Raw genomic sequence first — 16,354 nt, 5'->3', positions numbered from 1 at the left:
TCACAGAAATGCAGACAAGCGTGACTGGGGGCAGAGGAGGCTCCTGATGGCTTAAGAGGACCATTAGTAAGAATCTGTCAGTAAATTACAAAAGCATCACTTTGGTGCTCTAGCCACAGGGCCCAGGAGGCTCTCTGCAGGCTCTCTGAATCACCAAGCTCTATAATCCTCCCTGGAGCACTCCTGCACCTGAGGACTCATTTCCCCATGAGGAGCACATCAGACTTCCTAGAAGAGTCGGGTCCTGCTAAGTGACTCATTTTAAAAAGGGACGTTATCTTGAAAGGGAGTGGAGCAGATAAGGAGGGAAGCCCTTGTCTCTGAGTAATTGCAGCCTTGGAGGAGGTGAGCATCCAGAAAAAATCCTGGAGAGGTGATTGCCAGGATCTAAACGCTAGCACTGGGAAGTGACTTTAAGAAGCCCCAGGGTCACATGCATTTAATAGTCTGTCAGCATACAGCTTAACATCTTCTCTCTGTCAGTGTATTACAGGCCGGGAAAGAGATGTGGCTCTGGGATTGCAGTCAACTGCTAAGAGGTGAGTACTCTTTCACAGTTAAAATTCTGGTTTATGAAATGTAACTTCAGGGGCCGTGTTCCGTGCCAGTGCAGGGGCTCCTCTGGTTTCCCCCTGCAATCTACAGTTCTGAATGGAGTCCTATCCAAGCGTTAACAAAAGCATAAAATCCATTACTCACAAATCTAAAAAAGTTACCATAAATGCTATAGGAAAGTACATCCAGGAACCAGTGAGTTGAAAAATTAGTTTTGAAAACAATAAGACTTAGCCAAGTGTGGTGGCGCACGCCTTGGATCTCAGCACTCAGATCACTGTGAGTTCAAGGTCAGCCTGGTCTACGGAACATATTCCAGGACAGCTAGGGATACACAAGGAAACCCTTTCTCTAAACAAAAACAATAACAACAACAACAACAACAACACAACTTACCAGACAGGTTTGGAAAGTGTATTTAAAAAAAAAAAAAAACATTGGCACAGTTTAACCATCTAATTTCTAAGTGCACTTAGTAATGTTCCTTTGCAAGCTGCCTCTTTAACAAGGATAAAGACAAAAAAGATTCAGTCAGGTGTCACTGGATTCTGGTGACTTTTGTTTGTTTTTGTGTTGTTTTATTGCATTGTCAAGAGTAGAGTTTTAAGAAAAAAACACTACAAAGGTTTCAAAAACCCTATTTATTCTCTATCATCAAAAATAGCAACAGGGGGACTTTATACAACTTCTCTGTGAGTACCCACCAGTCTGTTTTTTTTTTATTTTTTTCTTAAAAAAAATAGAAGTTAGATAAAGAAAAATGATTTGGTTTTTTTGTTTTTTTTTTTAAAAAATAATGTAAGGAAACACTTAATCAGATAGCCCAAGGAGTCATCAGAAATATGTGTAGCAAGAAAGCTTCATTGTGGCCCTCTCCGGCCTCTGCACGTCTTTATACTAAACTAGAAAGAGAATGTACAGTACCAATGTTCCCCAACCTGCTTGGATCAAATTGTTTGTTTTTATACCCATTATTGCTAAGCCAGAGTGTTGACACTGGAGCCGAGGAGTCCACTCATAGAGGATAAAATTGAGAGGCTGCTTCGGAGGACTGGATCTCCACCTGGGCCATTTTGAACTGGGTGCACTGCAGCCATTTGCGGAGGGCAGCCAGGCTAGCACTGCTCTGGCCCGAGCCGGGCAGCGTCCTTAGGCTGTGGTGGTTCACGTGGTTCTGAATGGCCTGGAGACGGAGCTGGAGGCCGGCGGATAAGTGCTGTTAAGAGAGGGTAGACAGTTCAGTTCTCTTCACTAAGTGCACGAGTAATCAGGTAGGGTTGGGCAGGGCAGTCAGTCTACAGATAGAGCTCAGACTTGGCCTGAAGAAAGCATGCCTTTGGTAGTGCTGTGGGGTGGAGAATAGTGAGCCTGCTCTATGGTTCTACAGTTATCCAGGCCCAACTCCATCCAGATGATGATGAGCTCGTATTGACTCACTACAGTGGGAACATGAAACTCATGGCCAGCACCTGGCCTGATAAACTAACTGATCCTGAGCAACCACTCATATAGCACAGGGGCCTAGTACAGTGGTGCTCAGGCTCTGTAGTGGAACTTCCCAGTTTTAAATTCCAGTTTCCCCAGGGAAGGGGGTGGGGGAAAACAGGGTCTATTAGTCCATATTAAAGTTCTGTTCCCAGGTAAGGAGGGCATGTATTGATTTCAGGGGCTCCATAAGACACCTGAGTTAACAGATTTTCTAGAAGGGGATGTGGCCCATAGCAGATGCTCTGTACATTTTAATATTATAATGGTCTCTCTGTGCCCATGACAGTTGACATGGAGAGGCCACGTCAAAGCTCCTCTTTCCCCTGCTCCTCATCAAGCCCTCCTTTTGGTACTTTGTGCCATGTGAAATTGCCACAAAGCAGATGAACTGTGGGGCTGGCAGTTTGGAATGACTCCAGTAGGAAGGCTAGTGGCTTGTTTGGATAGTAAAAACCAGGACTGAAACAGGTTTCAGTGGCCTGTAGGTCCCTGCCCTGCTGGTGGCCACAGCTAGCCAGGACACTAAGGCTGCCTACACTGTTGACAGTTGCCCAGCTGGCCTTTGACGTTCCAGTTGTCTTGAGTCTACACCCTTTCCTTCCACCACGTTGGCTTCCCAACCTGGGGGAGGGGATCCAGGAAGAGTGCTTTTGCCCTCTTCCCCTCCTACAGACTCCAGGTACCACAGACAGGCACCAGTTGTGGATGGTACAGTGCTTGACTCTGTCATTTATTGCCAAGCCCCACTATATTTGCCACTGAGGGGTATTCGTCACCCCCAGTGAGACCTGGGATTGGGAAATACATCATCCACTTGAGGGTCCCCTTGCAGGATCTAGGACCCTATCCAAGTCACTGTTCTTTATGGTCTCAAATCTTGATGGGGGATGTCCTTCTTTATGCTGTGAATATATGTTTATCTTATTGGCTGATGAATAAAGCTGTTTTGGCCAATGGACAGGCAGGAAGTAGCCAGGCAGGGAGTATAGGCGGAGTTACAAGACTAGGAGAATGCTGGGAGGAAGAATGCACAGAGTCACCAGGGAGACACCATGTAGCCACTAAAGGAGTAATATACTGGAGTATTATGGGGTAAGCCACAGCCTTGTGGCAATACATAGTTTAATAGAAATGGGTTAATAATTAAGAGAGAGCTAGCCAGTAAGAAGCCTGAGCCATTGGCCAAACAGTTTATACTTAATATAAGCTTCTGCGTGTTTATTTGGGACTAAAGGGCTGCGGGGCCAGGCAGGACGGAAACTCTCTTCATGTAAAATGAAGGAAGTGGACTCTTCTAGCCCAATTCTGCCACCAAACGTTCAGTGTTACTTTTCTTGCTGGAATTCTCACCATCCTGGAAAACCAATCTTGCTATTAGATGACATCACTGGGTATGCTTGAGCCAGACTCCATGTTTATCCTCCTTAAATAGAGTTTGTCATGGATTGAACCTGCTCAGACCTAGGGCGGTGCCTTTTCCACCCCTCACCTTCATCTACAGTGAGCGGTGGGACCAGGGCTCCTAGCGATGCCCCCTGCAGGTCCCCTACCTGCCACAGGTCTGCCTTATTATCAGCCCATAAGATGAAGAGTAGGCTAAAATTGTTCTTTCTTTATAGTCAAGGGAGTAGAAATGCCCCCTTACAGATGCTGTGGATTCTCCAGAGGAGGCAGAGCTTCTGGACAGCCCAGGGGATGACTTACCTTTGTATTTGACTGGATCATTGGCAACCACATAGGGATGAGCTGTATGGAGAGAGACAGGAGGCCGGTTATTGCTGTCTCCCAGTCTCCCACAGCTGCTTCCATCAGTGCTCGGGAACATGGGCTGCACCGAATCCACTCAGCACCACAAGAGATGTGTGCTTGCCACAGAACCACTGTTACCAGTGGAGTCTTTTTAAGACAAATCCCACCGAGATGGCAGCCTCTGGAGACTAATAAGCGCCCCACGGATGCTTACAACACACACTTTAGAGTAAGTGACCGATGGTCTCTTGAAAGCTACCAAGCGTGGGAAATCAAAGTGTATTTATTTAATTAAATCCCCACTTTCTTGAAATGGGATTTCCTTGTCAGGATCTGTAGAGACTAGGCTCTGAGAGGAAGGGCAACTTGGTTTGCCTGAAGCTGGTAAAAGAGTATGATGGGGCAGTGAGATGTCCATGATAGAAAAACCCATGGAAGTCCCTGAGTAAGGTGGGGAGGAAAGACTAGACCCACGCACAGCTCCAGGGAGTGTGCGGGAAGGAGGGGGGTGCTCGAGGGGCGGGGAGGGGGCAGGTTCACAGGAAAGCCATGGAGGGTGTTTAGAAGGCAACGTGGAACTGGGAATTTTTAAAGTGTGGTTGCCCACAAGACAGAGTTTGTCTGTTGTGCCTCAAGTGTCCCTTCCTTGGGGACAGCAGCTCCCAGCTCTCTGCTCTGACCTCTTGGTCACACTTCAACCTATTAAAATGTGAGTCAATGTTCATAGCATGGTAAATCCAGAAGTCAGGGAAAGAACATAGTGTCACTTTCTGATGTGTCCCCAAAAATCTCATTGGTGGCATGTAAACGGGACAAGAGATGACAATCCTCCAGGAAGCCTGGAAATGTTGGTTTATTTGGGCACATCTCGGTACCTTCATACCCCGATAGGCATTGTGACACTTCACTCTGTGTTCCTTCAAACTGTCACCCCAACACAGCAGTAGGGCTGTTATGGATTAAATTGTATTTCCACAAAATCTGCGTCCTAGCCCACAGTGTCCTAGCCCACAGTGACTCAGAGTGTGGCCTTATTTGGAAACGGTGCTCTTGAAGATGTCGTCAGTTAAGGTGGAGTCACAGTGGAGTAGCAGGGCCTCTGGCATCCTCAAGTGGAGGGGAGTGGGGAGGAACACCATGAAAAGATGGGAACAGAGGGCCACAAACCAAGGGATGCCAAGATCTGCCAACGGCTATGATAAAGGCAGGAAGACACCCTCTCATTGGCCAGAAGAAGCCAGCCCTGCTGGTACCTTGCTGGCAGCCCTCCAGCCCTGTGAAAGAATGTATTTCTGATATTCAAGTCACCCAGCCTGAGGTCTTCACCATGGCGCCCCCCCCCCCAGGAATACAAGTGCTTTGGGAAGGGATAAAGCATGGACACAGCTGTGGGAGTTTGCAGAGCAATAAGTGATGTGAGGGACTCGTGGGTACCAAGGAGGGAGACTCTTAGGAGAGAGTCATGGGAAAGGGGCTTAGAAAACAAAGGCCAAGCAAGCCTCCATGAGCCCACAGATGACCTTGAATGTCGCTTTCCAAATTCAGAATGCTTCTCAAAGAGGAGCAGAGTGGCACCCCAGTCACCATGAACAGAACCATGATAGAGACAGCTGAAGAAAGATGAAGACATGGAAATTGGTGCCAGGGTATGATGTGGAGAGTGCTCGGTGGTCCAGGTAAACTAGAAGTATTTCCGGGCATGCAGAGAGAGTCTGCCTGCAGAGGCAGCTTGCAGTGGTCCGCAGAGACAGTCTGACTGCACGCGCAACCTGCCATGGTCTGAAGATGAATCTGTTATTTCACATGGCTGAAGTTTGCAGGGCAAACTGGAGGAGAGCTGCCCAGAGAAAGTAGAAAAGAAGGTCTACAGAGAGACAGAATGCCACAGATCCATGAAGACTCTGCCTGCACTTCAGCTGAAAACCAACGGGTATACATCAACAGGAAAAACAGCCAGCACTGAAGGAAAAAAATGATGCCAAGTGACTGGAGGGAAATATCCCTGGCTGGTCACACAGATCAGGAAGAGCCTGTGCTCACTGGATGGGTGTCCACAGAACAAGTGTCCATAAGGATGGGTGAATCTCACATTGTGTCACTGAAGAGTCACCAGCCAGGGAAGGTGCCACTCCCATCTCAACTGAGAAAGCAGAAAAGCAAGCCCAGGGATGGTTAAAAAGATGTTAATTATGTCACTGGATGAACCCAAGAATGTATAGCCAGCACCCAACAAGTCAAACCCACAATGCTAAGAATCCAGTTTAAAAAAAAAAAAAAAACCACCAGGTAAGACATGCAAAGAAACAGGAAAATGACCCACAAATGAGAAGAAAACAGTCAACAGAAGACAGACTAAAATGACAGACAATAGTCTTAGCAGACAGGATAGTAAAAGAATGGTTACACCTATTTTTTTATTATTATTAAAAACAGTTGTTGATTAAATGTGTGCGTGTGTGCGTGCCCGCATGCATGTGTGTGTGCACACATGCATGTGTGTGTGTGTGTGTGTGTGTACTTGCATGGTAGTAATGTGTGTATAGATAAGGAGGACAGAGAATTTGCAGGAATCTCTTCTCTATTCACCGTTAAGGACCCCAGGCAAGCAAGTGTCTTTGCCTGCTGAGCGTCTTATCAGCCCTCCTGTGGCTGCTGTGCAGAAAGATCAAGAAGAAGAAAAGCTGAAATTGTCAGATGGAGGCACTAAAGATAATACAAAAAACAACAAACAAACAAAGAAAAAAACATGGTGATGCTTCCCCAAATTTAAAACAATAAAAATCTCAGTAAACTCAGAAAATGAGAAACAGGAAGACAACTCTACTGAGATGAATCATGTTCCAACCCCTTTACAACAGTGGTTAAGATAAACTCTTCAAAGCAGGAAAAGAAAAAGGCATATTTTAACAGCTGAGGAAGTATAGGAAGCAAGCAGACTCCTGTTGGGAATGATGGAAGCAAGCAGAGGAAGGGTCACACCACCTCTGGGATACGGGGTGACTGTGAATCTAGAGCCCAGTACCCAGGGACACCTGATTTTTAAAGCCCTGCAAACTGGTTATTGTGATATAAACCTGTATTTCCAGGAACAGAGACAGGGGGATTACTGAAATTCAGCCTGGCCTATATAGTGAGACATTGTCTCAAAATATAAATAAATAAATATTGCAAAAAATATTTTCAAGACATAAAAAGCTAAAGTAATGAATTACCAGAAGGCTCATGTATGACATGTTTTTAAAAAGTTAAAAAAAAAAAAAAGGTAGATGCTTAAGCATGAAGAAATGGAAAATGGCCAACGTGACGGTTGGAGAGACGATGGCAAACACGGGCTGGAGATGGCTCAGTGGTTAAGAACACGTCTACTCTTACAGATGGCCCAGGCTCCATTCTCAGCACCTGTATCAGGTGGCCCACAACTGCCTGCACCTCTGGCTGCAGGAGATCGGCATCTTCTTCGGGTGTCAGCAGGTACCCACACAAGTGGCACACTCACACAGTCACACATCCACACACGCGAATAAAAGCAAAAACAACCCTGAAAAAAGAAATGGCAAATGGAAACCATAGAAAGGATAGTCAATTTTAGCCAGCTATTAGTGGTGCACGCCTTTAATCCCAGCACTAGGAAAGCAGTGGCAGGTGGATCTCTATGAGTTCAAGGCCAGCCTGGCCTACAGAGGGAATTCCAGGATAGGCTCCAAAACAATACAGAAAAACAAACAAACAAGTATAGACGTATAGTCAATTTTAAACCCATTTCAAGTCTCTTTAAGAGAGTGTTGATTATATAAGTCCCAAACAGCAAGATTATGCCTACATGGTGCAGGCCTGTGATCTCAGCTATTTAGGAGATACTGAGGCAAGGTGATTATAAGCTCAAGTCTTATTTAGTATAGATGAGCTCAAGGCTTATCTGGGCAACTTGGTGAGATACTATATCAAAAGGTAAAAAGTAAAAAAAAAAAAAATCTGAGGGTGGTTTCATGGTAGAATCATGTCAAATTGGATACTTTTTAAAAGTTTTGTGTAGCTAGCATGCACATAGCCTTAGGTTCAAACTCTAGTATATGACTATCATCATCATCACCATCATCATCATCACCAAAATCACCATCATCATCATCACCAAAATCATGCTTATAATGTGTGGTTTGGTTTATATGTAAAGAGCCAGGAGATGGGAATGGATACATGCAAGGAGAGTATAACTTGAAGAGCATGATTACTTAAAAAATATACACTACAAACTCAAATCAACCACTAAAAATAAAAATGGCATACATCTAAGAAGATAATTTAAAATACATCTAAAATCAATCTATAGGTCAAACAAGAAGCTAAAACAGAAAGCGTTTCTAACCCAGTGAAAGTGAATATATACCAACTTGAGGGAAAGTACTTAAAGCAGCACCTAAAAGGACACTCTCAATCTTCTGAATGCTGTGACCCTTTAATACAGTTCCTCATGTTGTGGTGACCCCCAATCATAAGATTATTTCATTGCTACTTCATAACTGTAATTTTGGTACTGTTACAAATCATAATGTAAACATCTGATATGTTACCACTGCTCTAAACACTGATGTTTGAAAACTCTCAAATTAATGACCCAAATTTCCATCTTAAAAAGTGAAACTATTGAAAATTATAATCAGAATTAAATCATACAATTGTCAATCTGAGAAAAGAAACAAAAACAGGATAGAGGGCAAAGAACAGATGAGAAATACAGAAAACAAGTGAAAATTTGATAGGTTTAACCCAACAATGTGACAAAACACATTAAATGAAATGGCCTAAAGACTTTAACCAAAAGGAAGAGACTATCAAATTGGATGCTTTTAAAAAGGCAGTTAACTACACATAGTCTGTAAGAAATACAATTTAAAAATAGACATAGTTTAAAAAAGTAGAAATAGATTTACCATCATAACACTAGCCAAGAAAAATCTACTCTGTTTTTATTAACATTAGAGAAAGTAGCTTTTAGGGGAAAATTTTTGCCAAGGATAAAAGGTGACCTTTCATAATTCAAGGCATCAGAGAAACACAATAACCCCAAATATACAATCCTGACAAGAGAGCTTCTTAACTATTATAATACATGAAATTGAAACTTGTAGAACTGGAAAGAGACAGAGAAAACCCACAAATTACAGTGCATCTAGAAACTCCTGTTCCAAAGAGGTTGCATAAACAGACAGAGAAGGAAGGACACCAGCAGGACAGACTTGATCAACACTCAACAAGCTTATGCTAACTGATAACAAACCCCATGCAAAAACAGCAGGCCCTTTCTCTGGGGAATGCTGGGTAATTACTAAGGCCATATTCTAAGCAAAATATAAGTTCCAAATGTTTAAGATGATTGAAATCACAGAGAGTATGTTCTCTGCCAAGAAGGAAATAGAAATTCACAATGGAAGGGCCTCAAGAAATGCTCAAATATCTAAACACTAAACAATTTACATCAAATAATCAAGGAGCCAAAGAAAGCAAAGCAAAGGAGCAGTTAGAACAGCAACCTACACGAAGCAACACAATATACAAAGTCGTTCTTGCCGCTCACCCAGATCTTTGAAAGACATTGGAGCTCTAATAACTGATCATTTATGCTGGAAAAGAGACAGGACAGAAATCAATGAGTTGTACCATCCCCATAGGACAGTAGGAAAAGAAGCACAACCTTAAGATCAAGTTTAAAAGAAAAAAAAAAAAAACAAAACAAAAAAACAGCAGCTGCATAGTGAGTTCAAGGCTGAGCCCCTCAAGACTCAGCTCATTCAACAGAAGAGAGATGGGGTTGTGGGAATAACAACAGAAAACAACAGAGGAAAATGGGTTAAATCCAAGCAGTAGTTACTTATTGTTTCTTAATCAAAAGCTAAATAAAACTGGTGCATTTTTAATCAGACAAATGAAAAAAGAAATAAAGGCCCACATAACCAACAGCTGGAATTAGAGTTGCAAAAGTTGCAAGGGTAATGTGCATACTCGGAACTGTATGGACAAAACTGTTGACCTAGATGACCTGGAGCAAACAGAAACACACTTTACCTGAATGCTCTGGAGCAAAGTGATACTTGAGTAGCCTCTATCTGTTTCTAAAGTCTAGAATGTAAACACTTGTCTGCAAAGAAAACTATAGGTCCAGATAGGGTCCCTGGTGAATTCTGCCAATAACTGAGGGGAAATAATACCAGTTCTACAAAAACTTTCAGCAAAGGAATATTTCCTAATCGATCCACAAGGCTATTATTTTGTACTAAGACAAATACAGTCACTAAATGAAAATGTTCAGTCTCTCTTTATAAACATCAGTGCTATAAAATTAAAATCAGAAAGATACAAAAAAAAAAAAAAAAGGATTTTTCAAAACTGCCACAGTGATTAGAACTTAATAAGCTGTTGGGTCCACGGTCAACAAAAAAGTTAGATGTATTCCTAATACTAGCAATGAATAATCAGGAGTTTAAATGCAAAAAAAAAGTCATAATAGCACAGAAATATAACAGGTTTGTGGCTAAAACTGACAGAAATATGATACAATAATTTTGGAAATATTTCAGAGCCATACAATACTTCAGAGAGAAATTGAACACGTACAAATGTAAGGATGGAGTGTGTTTGTGGGTTAGGAGACTCAACACTGTTAAGACTAAATTTTCCCAACCTTGGGACTCAAAGAAATCCCAACAAAATTCACAGTAGTCTGGTAGGAATTGACAAGCTGATTTTAAATTTTATCTATGAAGGCAAATTACCTACAAAGGTCAAACCACTTTGAAAAGACCGGACCATGCCTACTATGACATGATGGTCACATACAATGTGGCATGGAAACAATGTGGCATGGAAGTAAGGACAGCAATGGGCCAGAAGGAAGAACCCAGACATAAACATATACATATGCACCAGCTGATTTTTGACAAGAGTGTAAAAGCCTTTTGATAGGGCTGATAGACGTGAAAAGTTGCTTACCACATGCCTCACACCACACAAATCAGCTCTGAATGGATCACAGGCATGGGTACGGAGAAGAAAACATATAAAAACTGGAGTCAAAGATGTCTGACATAGGGCTGTGCCTGTGTAAACCCAGGCTTGGGTGCTGAGAAAGGAGGACTGGGAGTTCAAGTCCACATAGCAAGGCACTGTCACAAAAGAAAATGTAAGGATGGGGAGGGGGAAGGGGAGAAGGAAGATAAGCGTGAAAGGAAGGAATTTTACATAACTTTGGATTAGGCAAATATTTCCAAGAATTACAACATCAAAATGATAAAAGGAAAAAAAATGAGAATTGGACATCATGGTTCATGCTTGCAATCTCAGTACTGGGAAGATTAGGAGTCCAAAGCCAGCCTTGGGTACACAGTAGGTCTAAGGCAACCTTGGGTATACAGTAGGTCTAAGGCAGTCTTAGCTATATGAGACACTGGAGGGGGGGGTAAGAGAAAGAGGAACTTGATAAATAATACTTTATCAAAATAGTCTAGACAATGAAAGGGCAATCCATATGAAAAATCCTTGAGACCACATTCTAACGAAGGCCCTGTATGTCTCAATTCAAAAACAGAAAAAAAAAAAAAAACAAAACTCAGCCCAATAAAATATGAGCAAATAAAACAGATACTTCACCAAGCAAATATACACATAACAATCAAATGAAAAGACACCAACATCGTCTGTCAGCAGAGAAACACAATTTAAACCACAGCAAGATGCTGACACCCAACTCCCAGAATGACTAACGTTAAAAACTGGCTACATCATATAACAAATGCACATTATGAAACACCATAATGAGGCTCGAGAGATGGCTCAGCCATTAAAGGCTAGGCTCACAACCAAAAATGAAACATCACAATGATAATTACTACACATTATATTGGGTGTCACAGAGGAACTGGAATGCTCTGTACCTTGGAGACAGTCCGCCACATTCTTAGACAGGTCAGCAAACAACCTAGCCATCATTTCTGAGTATTTACCCAGCAAACACAAATCATGCATGCACCAAGATTTATACATGCATACTCACAGTGGCTTTTATAAGACCTCTCTGATGTCCAACTGACAAAAATGGATAAACCGTGTCTATACTATGGACTGCTATCAAACAAAAAAATTAATGGCCAAGTGATGCATGTAACAACATAGATGTATCTTAGTATAATGGTTCTAAGATGAAGAAGGCAGAAATATGCATGCTCAATATGAATCCATTCATAGTAAATTCTAGAGTATAAACAATGACTGAAATCAGATCAATAGTTGCCTGGGGTCAGGAAGTAGCAGAACAGAGAGGCATTGTAAGGAAGTATAAGAATGTTCTGGGGGGTGGCAGCTATGTTCATTTTCTTGATCATGATGATGGGGTCACAGACGCAATTGAGGTAAGACTAGTGGGACATAGTGGGATGTTAGTGAGCAAACATGCTGACCACCAAGCTGAGAACCTGAGTTCAACTCTGGAGACCCAGGAAGTAGGGAGAAAAGGCTTCTGAAGTCACCCTTTGATCGCCACATGTACTCCGTAGAAGTGCACCTACACAGACACACACACACACTCACACACACACACTGATCACACATGTACTCCGTAGCAGTGCACCTACACAGACACACACTCACACACACACTCACACATGTACTCCATAACAGTATACCTACACAGACACACACACACACTCACACACACACACTGATCACAATGTACTCCATAGCAGTGCACCTACACAGACACACACACACACTCACACACACACACTGATCACACATGTACTCCATAGCAGTATACCTACACAGACACACACACACACACTCACACACACACACTGATCACACATGTACTCTGTAGCAGTGCACCTACACAGACACACACTCACATACACACACTGATCACACATGTACTCCATAGCAGTATACCTACACAGACACACACACACACTCACACATGTACTCCATAGCAGTATACCTACACAGACACACACACACACTCACACACACACACTCACACATGTACTCCATAGCAGTATACCTACACACACACACACACACACACACAGAGGATCACACATGTACTCCATCCCCCCACACATGCACATGTGATCACACATGCACTTCATAGCAGTACACACACAAATATAACAACAATGCACATCATAGCAGTACCTACACACATATACATGCACTTAAGATAAATGAATAATTGTAGAAAGAATTGTAAAAGATGTCAAGGCTCATCAAAGCACACAACTTAAATATGTCCAGTGTAGCATTTGTAAATCCATGTAAATTGCACTTTTACAAAACTGCAAAGCATTAAATCAGGTAGGACCATCCAGCTGCCAGTTTTTCTCTCTGTTGACTCTTTGCTGTCTTGAGCTGGGTAAAACATTTCTCGCATTTGAACCAAAGTGTCTGGTATCAGTTGAGGATTCCCTGCACATGGGTGCTTTTCCCCATCACAGCCTGAGGGGGGGGCAACAGGGTCTTTAAGGAAGAGTGGAGCAAGCTAAGGAGGGCAATAGCAGGCTGCAACCTGATGCTCTGCTCTGAGTGGTGATGGTGGAGGCCAGGGCAAGAAATGTAGAGTAGAAGGTAAAGGAAAGATGTGGTCAGGAGAAGTCATCATTGGGATAAAGAGTATGGATGGCAGATAGAGAGGAAAAGGAGGAGCCAAGAGTGAGTGTAAGCTACTGCAGATCTGCCTCTTGGGGCTTATACCGTGTGGCACAGATAGCCCTGCTCTTACCAGATCCTCCTCATTCTTTAATCTGACATCATACTCTTCTGTTTCTGGAAAGATGATGCGTGCTTGAATTATCTTCTTGTACACTTACACTTAAAATAATAACACACGAGACTAAACTGTGTCAGAGAAAGCGGCAGGTGACAAGTCAAGCAATTGCACAGTCATTTCTTTAGTTTTCTGGATGGCTTTTGCATTGTCATAGGGCTGTTTTCAAAGCAATGTTCCCCATTTGTTTTAACTCCCGTGTTATGCACAGCCATGCTCTCTGCCATGAAAGAATGTGTCGCAGCGGTATAGCGACATAGTGAAATAGTCACATAGTGAGACGTTGCAGAAGTCATATCCCCCAGCCCCAACTGCACACGTTTAAACTGAACCTACCCCTTCCTCCTCTTTACACCATACATGCAAAACAAACCCATGCTTATTTTTAGCAGTATGAAATGATCTATAAGAATCATAAGTTTTTCCTACCTTGACAAAAATGGTTGAATTGCATTCTTGCAATGCCTCCATTAAACTAATCACATGGAGACACACCATTTCTACCATCTGAAACAACAAACATCATAGTCAATTCCATTCCCAGTGAACTAGAAACCTGTAAACTCAACAGCAGCCACAGAGGTCCATCCAGAAAGTCTCCCTGCCTAACGACTAGAGACCACAGAGTGGCTTCTGTTCACCTCCAAAACCTTACACCAGAAAGAGACTTTCCAAAGAGCCTGAGGCTGTGGAAAGGTACTTCCTTCCCCACTCAGAGTGGGCTGCCGTTGAAGCTCAGGGATGGCTCTCACTGATATGCAGGGCACCGCGGTTCTCATTGGAGGGCACATGGCTTCACTGTCGTTCTCAGCATCCGTCAGGACCAGTCTCTTTCTCCATCATGATCCTTCCTCAACTCACACGGAGGTCTCATGGTTCAATGTACTACAGATCTTCCTCTCAGATCTTATCCCCGTGGCAAAGGTAGCCATGCTCACACCAGATCAAACAAGATTGTATCCCTCCTTGGAAATCCTTAGGGGTGGATTTTAAATCCCAGGGAGGTTTTACTTGAATGCTTTACCAAGTTGAATAAACTTCCCAGAAAAAGAAAATAAATTAAAATTCATATGTAACATTATCCCTAAGAAACACTTTGGGCGCATGCTCACTTGCACCATTTGGATATCAGGAGGGATTTGGAGAACACTGACACCAAAATGCTGACCCTGGATGAAAATGCTACTCTCTAGCATAATGTGGAAAGCGCCAGTTTTCGTGTCCCCAAAATGACGTAGGATCTGATCCCTGAGTTCTTTCTTGGTCACAGAACTGTGACCCAATAAATGCAATTATCTCCTTACAACTAGGAACTGGTTTTGAACTCTAACATGAGCATAACTCCCTTTTCCGAACCAAAAATCCTTCCATGTGTGAAACCGTAGTACCTCGTTCCCCAGAGAAAAACAAGTGCTTTAATAAAGAAAATACATAGTCTTCTTCCCTTACAAAATGTTAGCAGAAAATATTCCTCAGTTACAACGCCAAGCTGGAATACCTCTGTGGCCAGTGTGGCTGGTGTGGGGTCCTGGGCTCACAGGAATGTGCTTCTGGGTACTATGGATTAGCATTGCGCCCATGGAACCCTTGTAACCAAGACACTGGCTGCTGCCCCTTCAGCTGAGAACCCTCTAAAAACCAACAGAATCCCAGGATCCCTCACAGAGAGCTCCCACACACCTCCAACTGGCTCCAGAAGGACCATCTGAGGTTGCTTAATGAAATGGGAACAGGCTACGCATCCACCAGATGTTTCCAGTGTAATCTGGAATAGCCCCTCTTTTGGCTTTGAGACTCGGGCAAAATGATCTCCTGTGGTTAGTCTGCTCTCAGACTATGCCAGAAAAATTACCCACTGGTGGAAGCTTACATACATTGCTTTGGAATCCAAACCTGCCGTGGCCTTTTCTCCTAATTGCCTGTCTCTACACTGTTTTAAAGGTAGAAATCTCATACAGGGTTCATTTAGTGCTAGGTAGAAAGGACAAAATTTGTGTGCTTTGTATTTGGTTGTTTTGTTTTAGTATTCATGACCTATATGATATTTTGATACAGTGGCGTGGCTAAATAAAGCCACTCAGCACATGCTATGTTGCATACTTATTTGTGGGTTTATGGCTAGAAGTGGCTTAGACATTCTGAGATAGTGTGAGCTCAGAGGGGTCTTCACGAACTCACCACTTTGTTGTGGGCCATCAGCTGGAGGATGCTGGGTGTCACCCTGCTCCAAAACTCTAGTGCTGTTAGTATTGCTGTGAAGCTGAATTCATTCTGATTTTGGACGTTTGTGGCCACGGCACTTTGTTCGCAGTACACTGTCCAGAGCTGAGCAAAGATGAAGGCGTGGAAGAGGGAACACATGTGCAGCACACAGGTCTGGAAAGGAAGAGGACGGGCATTGCTCCACGCTCCCGGCAGACGGCCTCGCCAGGGAGCACAGAGGGCACACGAGGGAACAATCCCAGCTACAGGCTCCCGGCTCTGGGCCTTGAATGGGCTCTTCTCTGCAGTGTGAGTGTGCTCAGAGAAAAGCTGCTTTTCCAGGAGAACACACCTAAGTTTGCAGAGTAAATCTAACCCCTGCCTTGTCCCTTTATGAGACTGACATTTCTGTCCCTAAGCTGGGTTGAGAAAAAGTCATTCTCTGGGCGTTGGTGGTACACGTCTTTAATCACAGCACTCAGGAGGCAGAGGCAGGAGGATCTCTGTGAGTTCGAGGCCAGCCTGGTCTACAGAGTGAGTTCCAGGACAGGCTCC

At 43.3% G+C, this 16,354-nt stretch overlaps 1 protein-coding gene across 1 annotated transcript in view; it reads right to left on the bottom strand.

The window, feature by feature from the left end:
- Nucleotides 1-1,177: 1,177 nt before the first annotated feature.
- Nucleotides 1,178-16,354, bottom strand: part of Unc79 (unc-79 homolog, NALCN channel complex subunit) — a 191,916-nt gene continuing 176,739 nt past the window's right edge. Inside the window, exons 49-52 of the mRNA XM_051196519.1 lie at nucleotides 15,776-15,973; nucleotides 14,027-14,104; nucleotides 3,748-3,789; nucleotides 1,178-1,771 (exon numbers count right to left, since the gene is read on the bottom strand). Coding sequence (XP_051052476.1) covers nucleotides 1,571-1,771; nucleotides 3,748-3,789; nucleotides 14,027-14,104; nucleotides 15,776-15,973 — 519 coding nt within the window. The 3' untranslated portion in view covers nucleotides 1,178-1,570. The remainder of the gene's footprint in view (nucleotides 1,772-3,747; nucleotides 3,790-14,026; nucleotides 14,105-15,775; nucleotides 15,974-16,354) is intronic.

Source organism: Phodopus roborovskii, unplaced genomic scaffold, assembly GCF_943737965.1.
Source record: "Phodopus roborovskii unplaced genomic scaffold, PHOROB, whole genome shotgun sequence".
Classification (NCBI taxonomy): Eukaryota; Metazoa; Chordata; class Mammalia; order Rodentia; family Cricetidae; genus Phodopus; species Phodopus roborovskii.
The sequence above is the reverse complement of the archived record's forward strand: the minus strand, read 5'-3'. Positions and strand labels throughout refer to the sequence as shown.